At 40.9% G+C, this 16,528-nt stretch overlaps 1 protein-coding gene across 3 annotated transcripts in view; it reads right to left on the bottom strand.

Moving 5' to 3' along the window:
- Window positions 1–1,265: 1,265 nt before the first annotated feature.
- The window catches only part of LOC144511876 (mitogen-activated protein kinase 13-like), a 58,682-nt gene continuing 43,419 nt past the window's right edge, over window positions 1,266–16,528 (bottom strand). The window contains exons 10-13 of one of the 3 annotated variants that reach the window (XM_078242298.1): window positions 15,309–15,387; window positions 4,648–4,821; window positions 4,180–4,301; window positions 1,266–2,377 (exon numbers count right to left, since the gene is read on the bottom strand). In XM_078242298.1, the coding sequence (XP_078098424.1) occupies window positions 4,225–4,301; window positions 4,648–4,821; window positions 15,309–15,387 (330 nt within the window). In that variant the 3' untranslated portion in view covers window positions 1,266–2,377; window positions 4,180–4,224. Of the gene's footprint in view, window positions 4,302–4,647; window positions 4,822–15,308; window positions 15,388–16,528 lie in introns of all 3 variants that reach the window. The other 2 variants (XM_078242297.1, XM_078242296.1) reach the window with 2 other exon arrangements.

The raw sequence follows: 16,528 nt of genomic DNA on the forward strand, positions 1-16,528 counted from the left end.
GCAGTGAGAAGCTTGGTGGACAGGGGTACTTAATTTGGTGGGAGGCCAAAAATCAGTTGCCCAACAGCAACATGTTCTCGGGACTTTAAAGGCGAACAATGTCAGGAAGTCCCTTTGCCTGTATTAGCAAGTTATGCATGGTCATTAACAGACCACCTCGCCAGAATCAAGTTTCCTCGCGACATTAATTTCCCTGCCATCAAAAAATTAAAATGTTCATTTTTACGACTGTACAAAAGCGGTGTGCAGCTGACAATGTAGACTTCTATATTGTCACTATATTGTACTCTTTGGGGAGTGTCAGTAAATACCAACCTATGCTCAAGACCAGGTGATAGCAGTGCAAGTTGCATGGAGGATGACCGTGGAAGAGAGGGTTAGTGAGAAAGGATGGAGCAGTGGTCGGGAATAGGTGGAAGGAATATTGCAGGCAGGGATGGCAACTTACTGCCCATCCACACCACAAGATTCACCATGCTCCGCACCGATGAGTAGATAATGAACTGACCAGCAAAGATCGAGCATGGTTAACCATATCGTTCCCTGATAGCAAAATCACTCCAACGTCTGCTCCTGCCACCGAACAGACTCCAGAACGGAATAATTTGGCCAAAATGTGAGAAAGTCCATTCCATGTTTCGATCTTTCACCTGTTGAACCATTCAGTACGTCTCAATACACTTCTGTAATACGTAAAATGGTGGTTCCTAAGGAATGTTCTAATGAATTACAAGGGTGAGAAACTCTATAACATGTAATGCAAATTATGCCTTTTTACTGTTACACGGGGATACACAGGGTCAGAAAATAGTAATATAGTCCAGTTGGTCAGTTCCAAAACTCAAAAATATATTTTGGTTTGCATCTTTCTATCATTTATTTTGCCAAAGAAATATCTAACAAGCTTCCACTCAAATTTGCCATTATCATCCAAATTAACTGGTTCTATGGGAAATCTATGTTATGTATTCAAAACATTCTGTGTGAAATAATTTTACTTAAATGAAGTTCACTTTCCATCTTCTGATCTTAAATCCATTCCCCCAGGTTATAATGTACTTTCATTTTATGACCCAATATTGATACAATATTTTGCAAAACAAATCGATAAAGAATGATGGAGAAAACAAGGAATATCTTCACTGTTTAAATAAAACTGATAGATTCCACAATCTATAAATTCTTGCATTTCCGTTAAAAGCATTTATTCAGTAACTACCAGAGTGACAATGAAAACATTGAAGATATTCATATTAAAATCCTTGAGGCAACACGGAGACAGAAACAAATGTGTTATTTTCAACAACAGACATGACACACAGTAAACCCAGTAATGTATTATCTTTAAAATAAAAAAAAAATCCACATCACAGTCTAGTTTGATAGTTTTGGCATGTGTATTACTTTGATAAGCCAGAATATAAAAACACGTTGCTATCTCACCAGGCTTAGACAGTACCCTCTGTTCTAGCTTCTAGCTTCCTATTTCTCAGAGCAGAACCTTCTCAGAGATTACAAAACTGTATCAAGAGTGGTTAGACAAAGAAACTTACATTTTATGTAGCAAGTGTACTTGTTTATTTGCCATGCGATTTATAAGCCAGCTAATGCAAAAATAAACACAAACATTGACCTAGCTCTTTTGAGAAACTATCATTTTAAATGAAAGCAGCGAAAGGCACCGGCTTCAATTACAAATTTCCTGCCTTGTCTAATGCTATTATCCAATTGCTTCTAATTGGCAGAAGTTCAGTTACTTAACCTATGACCTCCAATGGAAATAGTTTATAGTAAATGGAAGTAATAGTGAAAATATGAAGTTGAAGTTCTAATTATTTCCCAGGCCAAGAACTTTTATGAGCATTACTTAATTTCCAATAAACGTTTTCTGTTCACTAATAACAAGCAAAATTGTCTTCATGCAGAATGTTTATTTTTTTATTTTAACATTTTATTTTTGGGAAGTAGAAAAAGCCACTTCATCACAAAGAGGAAAATATGCTGCATTTATCAAATCTCTGAGGAATGTCTCAAAAGATTTCATACACGATGAATTGACATTACATGTTGGCAAAGGTGCAGCAATGTTAAGTGTAATCATGTTTGACAAACAGGAGACGAATGACCAATTAATCAATTGTTAGTGACCTCGATCAAGAGTAGAATCATCCCTTCTCTTCATGTCATTGCATGGGATCTTTAATGTCCATTTGCATCATATAATAGACAGATAGCACCATGGTTTATCTTTTCATTTGAAGACAATGCAGTACTCCCACAACACTGCATTCTCACAGGTGCTAGAAGTATCGGAACAGTAGTAATTTTTGGCTTTCATGTTTCAACCGACCAGTTGATGAGGCTTGGTTCACGACATCTCAGAGATCGAGGTAAATTTAAAGTATGCCCAGGACATGAATAAAGAATCCTTATTAGTTTATTCCAGCTGTTGGTTTTTCACATCATCTCATTTGATCTCCTCATCTCAGAAAGCAACTGCATAACACTAAGCTCTTCTTTTCACTTAAACTTTAATTGAAAAATTGGAAGAAAGGTGGCAGTAACACGTATACTTTTACAGTAGTTCTTAAATTTAGCTACTCCTTATTTAGTAGAAAATAAACAATTTGCAACTGCTGTGCTAAGCTGCAAGTAATATTGCCATGTACTAGTCCTTTCCTTACAGTGTAGACAGTTATAACAATATTTTGGAAACTTCAGCTATATTCAACTTCTTTAACAAAACACCTTCAAGATGAAAGGTTTGGGATCTTGCTAATTCACCACTTCACTACATGGACTGCAATGCTTTAAGAAGATTGCTCACCACCACCTTTTCAAGGGCAATTAGGGATGGACAATAAATGTTGACCTTGCAATTGAGGTCTACATCCTGTAAATGTATTAAAAATTAAGTATCAATTAACTTTTAAAAATCCTTTAAAAAACTTGCGCTAGACTGAGAAAGTTGCCCAAAAGGAACTTGTAATCTAAATCTACACATCTGAACTGTTATACAAGATGAGCTGACCAGTCAGAAGAGGTGAATAGATAGTTGGTAGCAATCCACTGCAATAAACACACCAGAAACGTGACAATTAAGCAAAAATAACATAACATCTTAAGCCAATATTAGCACCTTAACAAATGACAAGTGGTATTGTCAACAATAAAATATTTATTGAATTCATTGTTTTAAACGTATGGCTTATTATGGCCAGTGGAGCTTCAAGGCACACAACAAATGTCCAAACGTTTGGATACCCTTACCCCATAGGTAATCTTCCTATATTTAAAGGGTATAAATATGTGACTGGTTTTAAACTTCTGGAGTGGCCATAAATGGACACCAAATTGGTCATCTTTTAAATTCACTTCCAGGCTTTCCTTTTGATTGAAGTCATTATAAAAGGAAATGTGGGGAAGGGGAGGTAATTTAATAGACATTGGGCGGCACAGTAGCACAGTGGTTAGCACTGCTGCTTCACAGCTCCAGGGACCTGGGTTCGATTCCCGACTTGGGTCACTGTCTGTGTGGAGTCTGCACATTCTCCTCGTGTCTGTGTGGGTTTCCTCCGGGTGCTCCGGTTTCCTCCCACAGTCCAAAGATGTGCGGGTTAGGTTGATTGGCCGTGCTAAAATTGCCCCTTAGTGTCTTGAGATGGGTAGGTTAGAGGGATTAGCGGGTAAAATATGTAAGGATATGGGGGTAGGGCCTGGGTGGGATTGTGGTCGGTGTAGACTCGATGGGCCGAATGGGCTCCTTCTACATTGTAGGGTTTCTATGATTCTATGACATCCAATCCACTGCCACTAATTTTCCATCACCACCTAAAACTAAAATCAGCCTTTTGTTCTTACACAAGTAAAAGAAAGAAATATTTTATTTCATTCAGATTACACTGAACATCCTATTAATTACATGTACAGAGATAATATAAAGATGTAACATTCACATACAGTTTTCCTATTAATTACACTTATGTCACCAATAAATTTATGGGAACGTATCAGTTGAATTGAGTCATATATACAGTTTGATTTAAGTGATTTAACACTTAGAATTGATACAATTCTAACTTCTAAACATAAACATACAATTCAGAATTTAAAAAGTTGATTAAAACGTAGTATTCCGAACACACAAAAAAGATGTGAGCATTTTTGTTGCATTATTACCTCATATCTGCAGATCAGACTATATCGGTAATAGGGTGGCCACAACTATAATGCCGTTTCCATGGGTTTCTTGATTAAACTTGAAAAAGGAACAAAGTTCATCACCTCCTGAAACGTATGTCCTGGAAGTAGCAGTACAACATTATATGTCTTTCTTGTGTACATCTGCAAGTTTATTTCTTTTACATACATCTAAGCATCTTGAACAGTTTATACATGACCTTGATTGAAGGAAACTGAATTTTATGATTAAATATGATCACATATTTGTCCCGTAAATAATAATCTTTTTTTACATTCCATCAATTTTTCAGTATCAGTGCATCAAGAAAGTACACATATATCCATTTTGTTAATTCTTTTTTGGAAAAAACTAACATTTTAATGTTTGCTTTAGAGATACATAGTATTTATAATGTTAAATTAACTTGACATGGACTAGTTATTAAACATTCTATAATTACTCACTTTTCCACAGATCAATTGACAACTTCAGCTGGTCCAAAGAATCATCAAAAGGTTCAGGTTTAGTCTCGTCTTCTAGATCTCGGAATGGTTCAAAGTAGGGATGACTCAAAGCTTCAGCAGCCGATAAACGTTTGTCTGCATCCAACACTAACATTTTCTCCAGGAGGTCCACAGCTGAGATAATCATTGAAATTGAAAAAGGAAGGAAAACTTTCAACTTTTCTTAATCTAAAATTCATATTCAGAATACATTTATGCAGATTTTGTTCACACTTCTACTATAATCCCTGTTTAGCTATATTCTTCTTATAGAAAGAAATGAACTGCAGTAAAGTCAGTAAAGTGCCTTGATATTCCGAAGCATCAGTTTCACATGCGGTATTTTATTAATTGCAGTTGTTTCAATTCAGTCCCTCATTCTTAGAAGATTTGAATAAAATGGTACAATATTTTAGGGGGAAACAAAGAATGGTTCCTATTCCTCAAGAGATTTTGCACATCTGGTAGGTAATTTTTCACTTAGAGATGATTTTGAAACTCATCTGCTGAAAGCATCAAATTCAGCAAAAAAAAATCATAAATAAAAGTTAACAGGCAAATTAGCCACTCAAAGTTAGGTTAAAAATTGAGATGAAACCAAAAGTTAGCTAGTGAAATTAAGTGAAAATTAGCCTGAAAATGACCAAGGTCTCACCCCAATAGTGCAAGTGTGACAGAACAAAACCTCAGTCTATCCTCACCCAAGGCCAGATAAACCATCCTAAATTTTGGGGATTAAGTCATCTGCCTTGCGAGCAGCTGGATGATGAAAGAGTGTATCAGTGGTAACTGCTCTGGCCCAAGATAACTTTCCTTTCCAGTGAAGCGCAAAGTCCTCCCCAAGCCCAAATTGTTTTCAGATGCCACTGGAGCCACACAATGCTAGATAAGATATTCACCCCTCCAGGATAGTGCACTATAGGAAGGCTAATCATATAAAGAAGTCATGTCTGGTCTCAACTAGGCTAAGGGCTCCACCTCAATATAAGTTCAAGGTTGGAGGGTCTTGGGCAAATCTTTCACCCATCGCCATACATCAAGAGTGTTTTAGAGCAGGAGGAGTCAATATAGTTCCTGAAGGTTCTCTTGAGATATTTGTTTGTTTTATGCCCTTAATGTTTTCCATGTCAAGTATTGCCTGTCACACATAGCATCCATGTGTTTCTCTTTGTCAGTCTGTTGATTCTATAGCTCAATGTGACAGCAAATGAATGTATTTCTGCTCAACTGGTATTGAAGTACAGAAAAGCTGCTGCTGGTTTCTGATTTGTGCATACAAGTGGCTGCCCAGCAAATATACCATCAATAAGAACTCAGGGCTTCCCAGACTGTAGGTCATGGCCCAAGTGCGGTCACAGGACAAGCAATTGGGCTCACAAGCTCTTAAGCAGCAATGGTAGCTGTGGAGTGGAGACTAAATTTGACAGTCCTGGGATCGGCTACAAAGCGTCTTATGTGCATGATTTCCTTTGCTAGTGGGCATGCCCTAATGAAGTGAAGCCCAATCTCTGCCACCAATGGAGCCCGCAATGCAAAATAGTAGGTGTTTTGTTTTGTGCCTGTACTCCTTTTTGAAATCCACAATGTTCGCCAAATGTGAATCATTAAAATGGAGATGTGGTCACAGCAAGAAAAACTGGGAAGCAGCAATCTAACTAAAGTAATAACATAAGTAAACGGTATATTAAATTACAGTGGTTAGATTAACTTGAAGCAAGCTATCAATCTAATTCAGCAATGTATACTCTCTCCTATGCCTCTTTCCAGGATCTACACAACAAAGATCAAAACTTAGAGGCAGCATGATAAATGATCACATGCATCCACTAGCTGACTGAAAACTAATGAAAAATTGAGCTTAAAGTTCTGATGCAGCTCCTTCAAACAGTAAAATGAGGGCTGCAAACTCTGGCACACATGTCAAATATTCTTCTGCTCTTGATGCAGAGGAGCACATACCAGAGCAAGCACTCACTAAGTGACTCACTAATTCAGAGCTTCCATTCGACCTGGAATTCAAGTCCTTACTCTGCAAGTGCTTTATTTTTCTCAGCTGGAGGTGAAAAATATAAATAGCTAAATTTTGCGTTCAAACAAATTTTTAGAAACTTGTCCAAAAAAAATGAATACAAGTAACAGACTAAATTCAGTAAAGCTTGATAATTCTACAAAAACACTTCCTCTGCAGTTGTGGTAGTGGACTGTTTGGAATGTCAGGAATGTGCTATGGAGCTGCCCGAGGTCACAGTAAGTTACAAGGATAATTGAAACAGGTCTGAATCACATGAGGCAGTTTGATATCATAGATGAATAACCAGCAGATTAATGAAAAACCTATTTCTTTTTTGATCTTAAACTGCATAAGTCTTTGAAATCATCTTCAAGAAAATTGTAAATTCTCATATCCACTGCTCATAGAGGATATTGCTTTGTGTGAGTTGATGTGCCAGTGGTTGCTTCGGTGTGTTTTGTTTTCAACGTCAGTCAACTATTTGAAAGATCAAGTGGGACAGAAACAAACAAGACCCATTATCATCGCAACCGAGATTTAAGCATCGATAGCTCTGTAAGAGCTTTGTAGTTTTACCAACCAATGTTATTTCTTCTATAGGACTACAAGCACCTAAACACGATGAATTGTCCACTCGAAAGCATTATTAAAGGGCCAAGCACCCCGATTGCAGGTAAGTTAGATTTTTGGAAATTATTTTATTGCAGTGTTTAAAAGTACTCTGGTTTGTTTTTGCAGGTGTTATAGTAAATTCCTTCATATGCTTGAGAATGCTGCCACATACTCACAGGGTTGGCAGGGGCAGTAGATGATCTGTCCGTACAAATGCTACAACACGAATGGGGGCAACAGCGGTCCTGCCTTTGAATCAGGAGCGTGTCAGGGAGGTTGAGTAGTGGCTGGGGAGCTAGCAAGCGTCATACTGCATCCCTTTTCATAAGTTGGAGCCTGAAGTCTCCGTGCTCATTGACAGCGACAGGAGACTACCTGACAGGCCAGCCAGTGCACTCAGCAGCTCAAGGGTGCATGCTCACGGAGCACTGTCCTGTACTCCATGGCATTTCCTGAGTGTCTGAAAGCAGGAACTCAGAAAGTGAGGGTTGGTGGGGGGCGGGGGGGATCGGATGGAAGAGGCCCACATTAATCACCATTGACAAGTTGCTCATCATGCTAGGATGAGTGTGTGCTGGGACCTGGGAAAGGGTAGAAGGCATCCTCATTGTTCTCAGTGATGTTTGGAAGTTATGGCCTCCATTGCAGCTGTCCCCTGATGCTGGCAGCCATCTCCTCTGTAAGGCTCAGGAGATGCAAGCATCCTTATCTCCCACCAGTTTCTCTCTGCTCCCTTTTACTGTGTGCCACCTTGTCCTGCAAAAGACAGGGGATATGTCAGTAACTGTGTAGCACTGCATTAGGGCTTTCTGCCTTTCACAACTGAAAACCTGGAGGTATGTCGAAGCACGAGGAATGGGAACAGCAACATTGGTAGGGTTGTGAGGGGGAGGTGGAGTATCTAGGTGTCAGTTGTGAGTCAGGACTGGTAGAGGAGTGATGGGGCTACAGCATTGTGGACCTCTACTATCTGATCCAGCCCCTTTCCTTCAAACCAACCCTCACTTTGGGTTCCTGCTTTTAGATGCCCAAGAAATGCCACGGAATACAAGACAGCGCTCGGTGGTCATGCATCTTGAACTGCCATGTGCACTGGCTGGCCTCCAGGTAGTCTCCTGTCACTGTTAAAGAGCATGGAGGCTTCAGACTCCAACTTGGGAAAAGGATGCAGTATGAATCTTGCTAGTTCCCCAGCCACTTCTTCATCTCCCTGTCACATTCCTGATCCAGAGGCATTACCACTGTTGCCCCCATTCCTGTTGTAGTATTTGTGCATTGAGCAGCAAGAGGTTGATGGTGTGCTAGGCATGTCATGTGAAGATGCATTCACTGACCTTGAACACCTGCGTGAGGTCATTAGATTTCTTGTTGCACTGCAGCCAGGCCCTTGGGTGCAGACTTTGGGAATTGACGCTCCTAGTCACCAGCTTCCACTGCCTTCTGAGGGTTGTCTTTGAGGGTCTCCAAGCCCCCTGTTGGATCATGACATCTCTCCTTCTGCCCACCTTCACCACTAATGCTTTCAGTAGTGCATCTTTCAATCATGATCCCACCAACTTTTTTATTGCAATACGGACTTAGAATTTTGCAATACCGCATGGCGTCATTATTCCACAGGGCATAACAGGCCAGCTGCACGTGATGGTTTTCAGTTGTAACAGGTTGGAGGATCTGTTTGAGAGTGCCACACTCCCAAAGGAACCCCACACTTTCTGCCTCCTAAATGTTATATTATGTAATGTACCACCTAACATCCTTGGACAAAGGGAATCAAAATAGTCATCCCAGAAAAGGTAATTGTCAGAGAAGTGAAATGAGGAAGAAATGCCTCACAGCGCCAGGGTCTTGGGTTCAGTTCTAGTCTCAGGTCACTGTCTGTGTGGAGTTTCCACATTCTCCCCGTGTCTGCGTTGGGTTCCTCCGGGTGCTTCAGTTTCCTCCCACAGTCCAAGATTTGCGGGTTAGGTTGATTGGCCATGCTAAATAGACCCTAGTGTCATGGGGATTAGCAGGGTAAATATGTGGGGTTCCGGGAATAGGGCCTGGGTGGGATTGTTGTCGGTGCAGACTCGATGGGCCAAATGGCCTCCTTTTGCACAGTAGGGATCCTATGATTTTATGAACTTAGCAAAGAAAAGGCGAGTGTGTTTGGCATGAGCACTGATAGTGAGACCATATATCAGATGACGGAAGAAAATGTGATTTATTTCTCAAATCATTCTTCTCTATGTCCTGGAAGCAAGCAAAGCCAGAAAAAAATGTAACTTTGCTTTAAATTGGTCCACATTTGGTCTTCTTATTTGAGGAAGGATGTGATGGCATTGGAGGCAGATCAGAGGCGCTTCATAGAATCATAGAATCCCTACAGTGCAGGAGGCCGCCATTAGGCCCACCGAGTCTACACCGACCACAATCCCACACAGGCCCTATTTCCATAGCCCCACGTATTTACCCTGCTAATCCCTCTGGCACTAAGGAACAATTTAGCATGGCCAATCAACCTAACCTGCACATCTTTGGAATGTGGGAGGAAACACGAGCACCCGGAGGAAGCCCACACAGACACGGGGAGAATGTGCAAGCTCCACACTGACAATGACCCGAGTCCGGAATTGAAGCCGGGCCCCTGGCGTTGTGAGGAGCAGTGCTAACTACTGTGCCACCATGCCGCCCCTAGCAAAGTTCACCAGATTGATTCCAGAGATGAAAGGGTTGGCGTATGAGGAGAGATTAAACAGTTTGGGTTTATACTCGCTAGAGTTTAGAAGGATGAGAGGGGATCTTAAAATACGAAAGGGATTGCCAAAGTAAGCATAGACCAAATGTTTCCCTTTGTGGGGCAATCTAGAACAAGAGGTCACAGGTATAGGTTGAGAGATGGTAGATTTTAAAATTGAGATGAGGAGGAACTACTTCTCGTCGAGGGTGGTGAATTTGTGAAACTTGCTGCTCCATAGCGCGGTGGAGTCTGAATCATTAATAGTTTCAAGGAGGAGATAGATATATTTCTGATTTCTTTTAAAAAAGGGTTAAAGGGATATGGGGAACAGGTAGGAAGGTGCATTTGAGACCAGGAAGAGGTCAGCCGTGATCTGATTGAATGACGGAGCAGGCTCGAAGGGCTGAATTGCCTACTTCTGCCCCTAATTCCTATGTTCCTATGTTTTGGCTGACCAGCCAGAAATTTCATCCGGAGTGGGCAGGTTTCCGGTTGGGTTAGGCATTTCAATGGAAAGGCTGCAGGTGAGGTTACAATGAGGCCCAGGAGGTAAAATAACCTGGATTTATTTTTGGCTGCAAGGATGCATTTTAAACTCAAACCAAAACTTACCCACTGAAAAGTGGTCCAGAATTAAAATCTGGGCTACGTCCCTCCCTTTTTCTCTCTCTCTACTAAACTTCTCTCGCTGTCTGTTTGAACTTTATTTCTCTAACTGAACTTCTCTTTCTTACTCTACTTGAACTGTTCATTCTTTTATTGACCTGAAGTTCACTTTACTGTTTCTTTCCTCTCAGCCATGGCTCAGTGGTGGCACTCTCACCTCTGCAAGAAGCTTGTGAATTAAACTACATTCCAGATAGACTACTGCTTCCGCGTTGTTCTGAAGGAGTACTTAATCTTTCAATGGGCCATCTTTCAGATAAACCAAGGTCCCATCGATACTTTCAAGTAGATGTAAAAGATCTCATGAAACTGTTTGAAGGGGACCAGATGAGTTCTCTTGGTGTCCTCACCATAAACTACCATCACCACCAAAACTGATGATATAATCTCACAACTATTCATGGGACCTTACAAATTAACTGCTGTTTTTCCCTTGTGCTATAACTTCAAAAAATATTTAATTCACTGTGAAGCTCTTGGGACATCTGAGGTGATATTTAAATGCAAGTTCTTCTTTTTGTTCTTCCCCTTTCATTCCCCATTACTTCTTATTCCCACCATCTCCCCCACCCCCTCAGCCCTGGAGAGGTGGAAGATAGAGATGGGCAGAGTTGGTGTTATTAGCATTTTAAGATCAAAAGCCTCACAGCTGGTGAAGAATATCTGTAACCCCAGACATGATGTGGAGATGCCGGCATTGGACTGGGGTAAGCACAGTAAGAAGTCTCACAACACCAGGTTAAAGTCCAACAGGTTTATTTGGTAACACAAGTCACAAGCTTTCAGAACGCTGCCCCTTCATCAGGTGAGTGGGAGTTCTGTCCACAAACAGGGCATATAAAGACTTGATTACCTGTAAAGACTCGCATTCCAACCATTATTTTGTAAATTGAGTTTGTGTCTTTATATGCCCTGTTTGTGAACAGAACTCCCACTCACCTGATGAAGGAGCAGTGCTCTGAAAGCTTGTGGCTTGTGCTACCAAATAAACCTGTTGGACTTGAATCTGGTGTTGTGAGACTTCTTACTGTGCTTACCCCAGACATGATCAGAGACTGAACCAGGCATTGTGGAATTTATGTGGCTGCAGCTTCTGTTTTGCTGCCTCTTTGCTTTTGGTGTGGATCCTATTCACACTGTTCTTTCCTGCTCACTTCTGCCTCCACTGTTTTTACCTCTGAATTACTAGGATTTCAGGTGTGGCAGTGGGGTTGGTTTAGGGGTTTGAAATAACTCCTCAGAGGCCGGTGTCCCTTCACCAGATTCCCTTTATTTACAAACTTATCTCCACTCCTAAGAGTGCTTCAGGTACAAAGTCAGAATCCAGAGTGTCAGTAGCTTTGACACTCCTCAATATATAAAACAGGTGAAACTCCCTGATTAGGTAGTCAACCATTACCTCAATTACGGAGCTCATACTCCAAGAAGCCAACCTCATGGGCCTCACTGAGGTTATTACAGGGTTGTTAGCCATGCTACAGTTGATGAACATGGACTAAATGCATTAATTATAGCAAAAATTCCAAAGGTTTAAAACAGAAAAAACACCCAGCCTGGGAATTCAAACAGATAAAACCAGCTCATCACAACTGGGGAAGCAAATGGAGAGGAGGAGGAGTGCAAATTTGCAAAAAAGTGTAAATTTATGACTGGATGGCCATCCCTGTTCATTCTCTCATAACACAAACAAAACTGCTGTGGCAATGAAGCACATGTATCAATGTATATTTTTCTTTGCATTTTTATGTGTACACAGCCCTACCCTGGCGGAGTGGAGGTGTGTGTGCATGCGTGTCTGTGTCTGTGTGTCACTGTCAACAGTATTCATCAAATGTGCTTCAGACACTATAGCTACTGATCTCCAATTGCTGACATCGTATAGCTTTAACCTTAAATACACCAGGAGAAAGGCTGTTGTAATCTTACACAAAATATTGGAACAATGGCCATTCCAAAACATTTCAACTTTTAAAATACAAACAGAAATAGCTTACACTTTTTAATCAAATATCCAAAATGTTTCACAATAATGCAACAATGAAAAAACATTTCTTAATGGCCCCGAAATTCCATGGGGCAGCAATTATCATCAACTACCACTCTGCTCCTTTTTACTTACCTTAGTCTGGAGCTGCACATTTTTTGTCTGGACTTCCATCCGGACTTGCTGAGAAATGTGCAATGTAGCTACTCCTGGATTCTTTCCTGTGCAGGATTATCAGGGGAAATGAAGCTATGCCCTTTTTACGGCACTAGCTGCTATAAACCAGTAAATTTAAAGGTCTCAGCCACTTACTGGAGTAAAAGTAAGATAAGTGGGTAGGTTGGGCTGCCAGGGGTGGAAGGGCGAGGATGCAGGTTTGGATGGTCGAGAGGTGGCCATGGTTACATGGGAGCATGTTGGGGCAGAATGGGTAGACAGAGGGTGATCAGCAGGTCGGGGGCGGGGGGGGGGGGGGGGGTGGTCAGGTTGGGTGGTCAGTGGGTCAGTTGTTGGGACCTATTGCGGAATTGGGGTTGAGCACGATTCGTGGACGTGTGGGGATGAGGGCAGCGGATTGAGCATTGCTGTGGGCACTCGAGTGCTTTCACACTCTAGCAGATTTACTTAAGAGTTATGCTGGTTTTATGCTTGCTATGACAAACACTTAAATAAATCCATGTAAAAACCAGGGTCAGCATAGGGCAAAGAGCTCAAGTCTGTGTGGTTCTGGCCAAACACTAAGCTATCTGGGCAGGTTAAAACTGGCAGTCAGAAGTTTAAACTTCCCGCCCAAGTACCAAGAATGTGCTCACATCAAGAACTCTGATGGGTGCTGTGGGTATCTTCGGGGTACCTCCAGTCTCCAACTATCCAGAGACCGGTTAATCAGGGCCAATATTTTCACAGGCCTTTGTACCTTTGGATAACCTGTTGTGTATCAATATGGTTTGTAAGAAAGGTGGAAATTCACTTAAACACTTCAGTAGCTGCTCAAAGTGTCATGGGATCCCATAGCATAGTTTTATTTTACATGTAATCATTGCCTCAACAATTTACATGTCATAAGTGCAGTAACTAAGCCACAGATAAGAATTCTCATTTTCTAATTTGAAGGCTGAAGTTAAAATAAACAATTTCTGCTGCCAGTCGGTCACACAAAGCAGTATTTTTAAAAAATATTCAAGTTTTGACCATGTGGACTTCAAAGGTTTAAAATTGAAAATCTGTTCAAATGGCTATTCAGAGTGGGGAAAAACTTTTCTCCTAATATTTTAGTAAATGCTATGAATTGAATTGAATTTATTTATGTGTGAACTTTATGATTATGGGGCACGTGGTGGCAAAGTGATGTCACTGGACTATAAATCCAGAAGATCCACCAGTTCAAATCCCACCGTGACAGCTAGTGGAATTTAAAATCAATTAATAAAATCTGGAAGTAAAAAAGCTAGTCTCAGTAATAGTGACCATGAAGCCATTGCCAATTGTTGTAAAAACCCATCTAGTTCACTAATGTCCTTTATCATAGAAATCATAGAAACCCTACAGTACAGAAAGAGGCCATTCGGCCCATCGAGTCTGCACCGACCACAATCCCACCCAGGCCCTACCCCCATATCCCTACATATTTGACTCGCTAATCCCTCTAATCTACGCATCCCAGGACACTAAGGGGCAATTTTGGCATGGCCAATCAACCTAACCCGCACATCTTTGGACTGTGGGAGGAAACCGGAGCACCTGGAGGAAACCCACGCAGACACGAGGAGAATGTGCAGACTCCACACAGACAGTGACCCAAGCCGGGAATCGAACCCAGGTCCCTGGAGCTGTGAAGCAGCAGTGCTAACCACTGTGCTACCGTGCCGCCCAGTGAAGGAAATCTGCCACCCTTCCCTAGTCTAGCCTAAATATGACTCCAGACCCGCAGGAATGTGACTGACTCTTAAATGCCCTCTGAAATAGCCTCGCAAACCACTGAGTTGCATCAAACCTAGACAGAGTCTACAAAAAGAAATGAAACTAGACAGACCTAGGCACCAGTAATGGCAATGACAAACCCAGCCCTGTAAACCCCAAAAATATTCCTTACTAACATCTGGAGGCTTGTGCCAAAATTGAGAGAGCAAGCAACAACTCTCCACTTGCCTGGATGAGTGCACCTCCAACAACACAAGAAGCTTGACACCATCCAGCACAATATAGCCCACTTGATTGGCATCCCTCCATCACCTTAAATGTTCACTCCCTCCTCCAGCAATGCAGAATTGCAGCACCTTCTATAAAATGCACTGCAGCAACGCATCAAGGCTCCCTTGACAGCACCTTCCAAATCCGAAACCTCAACCACCTCAAAAGACAAGGGCAGTAGATACATGAGAACACCTCCGAGTTCCCCTGCAAGGCACACAGTATTCTGACTTGGAACCATATTGCCATTCCTTCATTGTCACCAAGTCAAAACTGTGGAACTCCCTTCTTAACCGCATTACACGTGTACCTACGCAACATGCAGTGGTTCAAGAAGGCGATTCACCACCACTTTCTCAATTGCAATTAGGGATGAGCAGTAAACGTTTGCATAGCCAGTGATGCTGATAACCTGTGAAAGAATTTTTTTTTAAACTTACCTAAAGGGCTGGCATTAGGAAATAGAGAAGTAAAGTCTTTTTTCTTAATGGAGGGCAAGGTTCTGATGTAACTTTGAGCCTAAAAATGAAAATAAATATCTTCAAGATTATAGGAAAGCCATAAATTATTTAATTTTATGTTACATTGGAGCTAGCTTGAAATCTGAATGTGGGAATACCCCACTGTATGGAACAAACGAGCTGACAGTCTGTCAATGGACTGAGAGAAAACAATTGAGAAAAAGAGTTACGAAGGAAGAAATCAGCTTTTGGGAGAGTGTGTAAAGAGAAATAATGAAAATTAGTTGAACAGCAAAGTGAATACAAAATAATTCAAACATTTAAAACAGAAGAAATAGAAGAACAGTGTGATATGAAGATGTAATACATCAGAGATTAATGAAGCAATGAAGAAGAACAACTTAAGAACATATGGAGACACATGCATTAAGTATAAATTAAATTGACTCAATCAATTTGAAAGTACTGAGCAAGAGATTTTTTTTGGACTTAATCACTGATCTGGGGGAAAATCGCCCCCAGAATTGCTCTGACTTTGCAAAGTAAATCTTTTGCACAGGTTTCTGCTCAAACTCATTTACATTTTGCTGAACGTAAAGTCTGCCATGAGCCAATGTAATGAAGCAGCATCTCCGACTGCATCTTTTTAGATTTTGCATTAGAAGTAATTCCTCGAGATTTTTGTAATTTGCAATTTGCAATTTGAACAATGCAGCTGAAAATTAGTGCATCGCAAAAATAGGCATTTTTACTCAGACTGCTTAGTTTACCAGCTGCGAATACCACAATTTTAAATAACTGTAAAAACCTTTTAAAAGCTATACAGAAGCATTTACTAGTTACATTGGTGTACAGCACTTTAGTCAGTTTCTTTGTAAATTAAAAAGTTAACGCTTCAAAACTTTTAAAATATGTCTGCTCGTGCTTTTGTGCCTTACATGGCTTAATTTCAAGAGCCTCTTCAAAGTCTTGAAAATAGGCGCAATTAGCAGAAACCTGCCACATTGATCAATTCAATCTGGTGCATGATCAGTTTTGTAGGTGCGATGGAGGTTTCCAGTAACATGTTTTTAAATCGGTGTACAAAATTGTGGGAACTGGATTTGTGTTTGGCATAGGTTTGCCCTTGAAATTCCTTGATCTTTTGCATGATTGGGCCAATTTTGGAGGAATTGTGCTGAAAATATGAGTGTAATCTA

This window comes from Mustelus asterias, chromosome 25 (genome assembly GCF_964213995.1).
Source record: "Mustelus asterias chromosome 25, sMusAst1.hap1.1, whole genome shotgun sequence".
In the NCBI taxonomy this organism is placed as follows: Eukaryota; Metazoa; Chordata; class Chondrichthyes; order Carcharhiniformes; family Triakidae; genus Mustelus; species Mustelus asterias.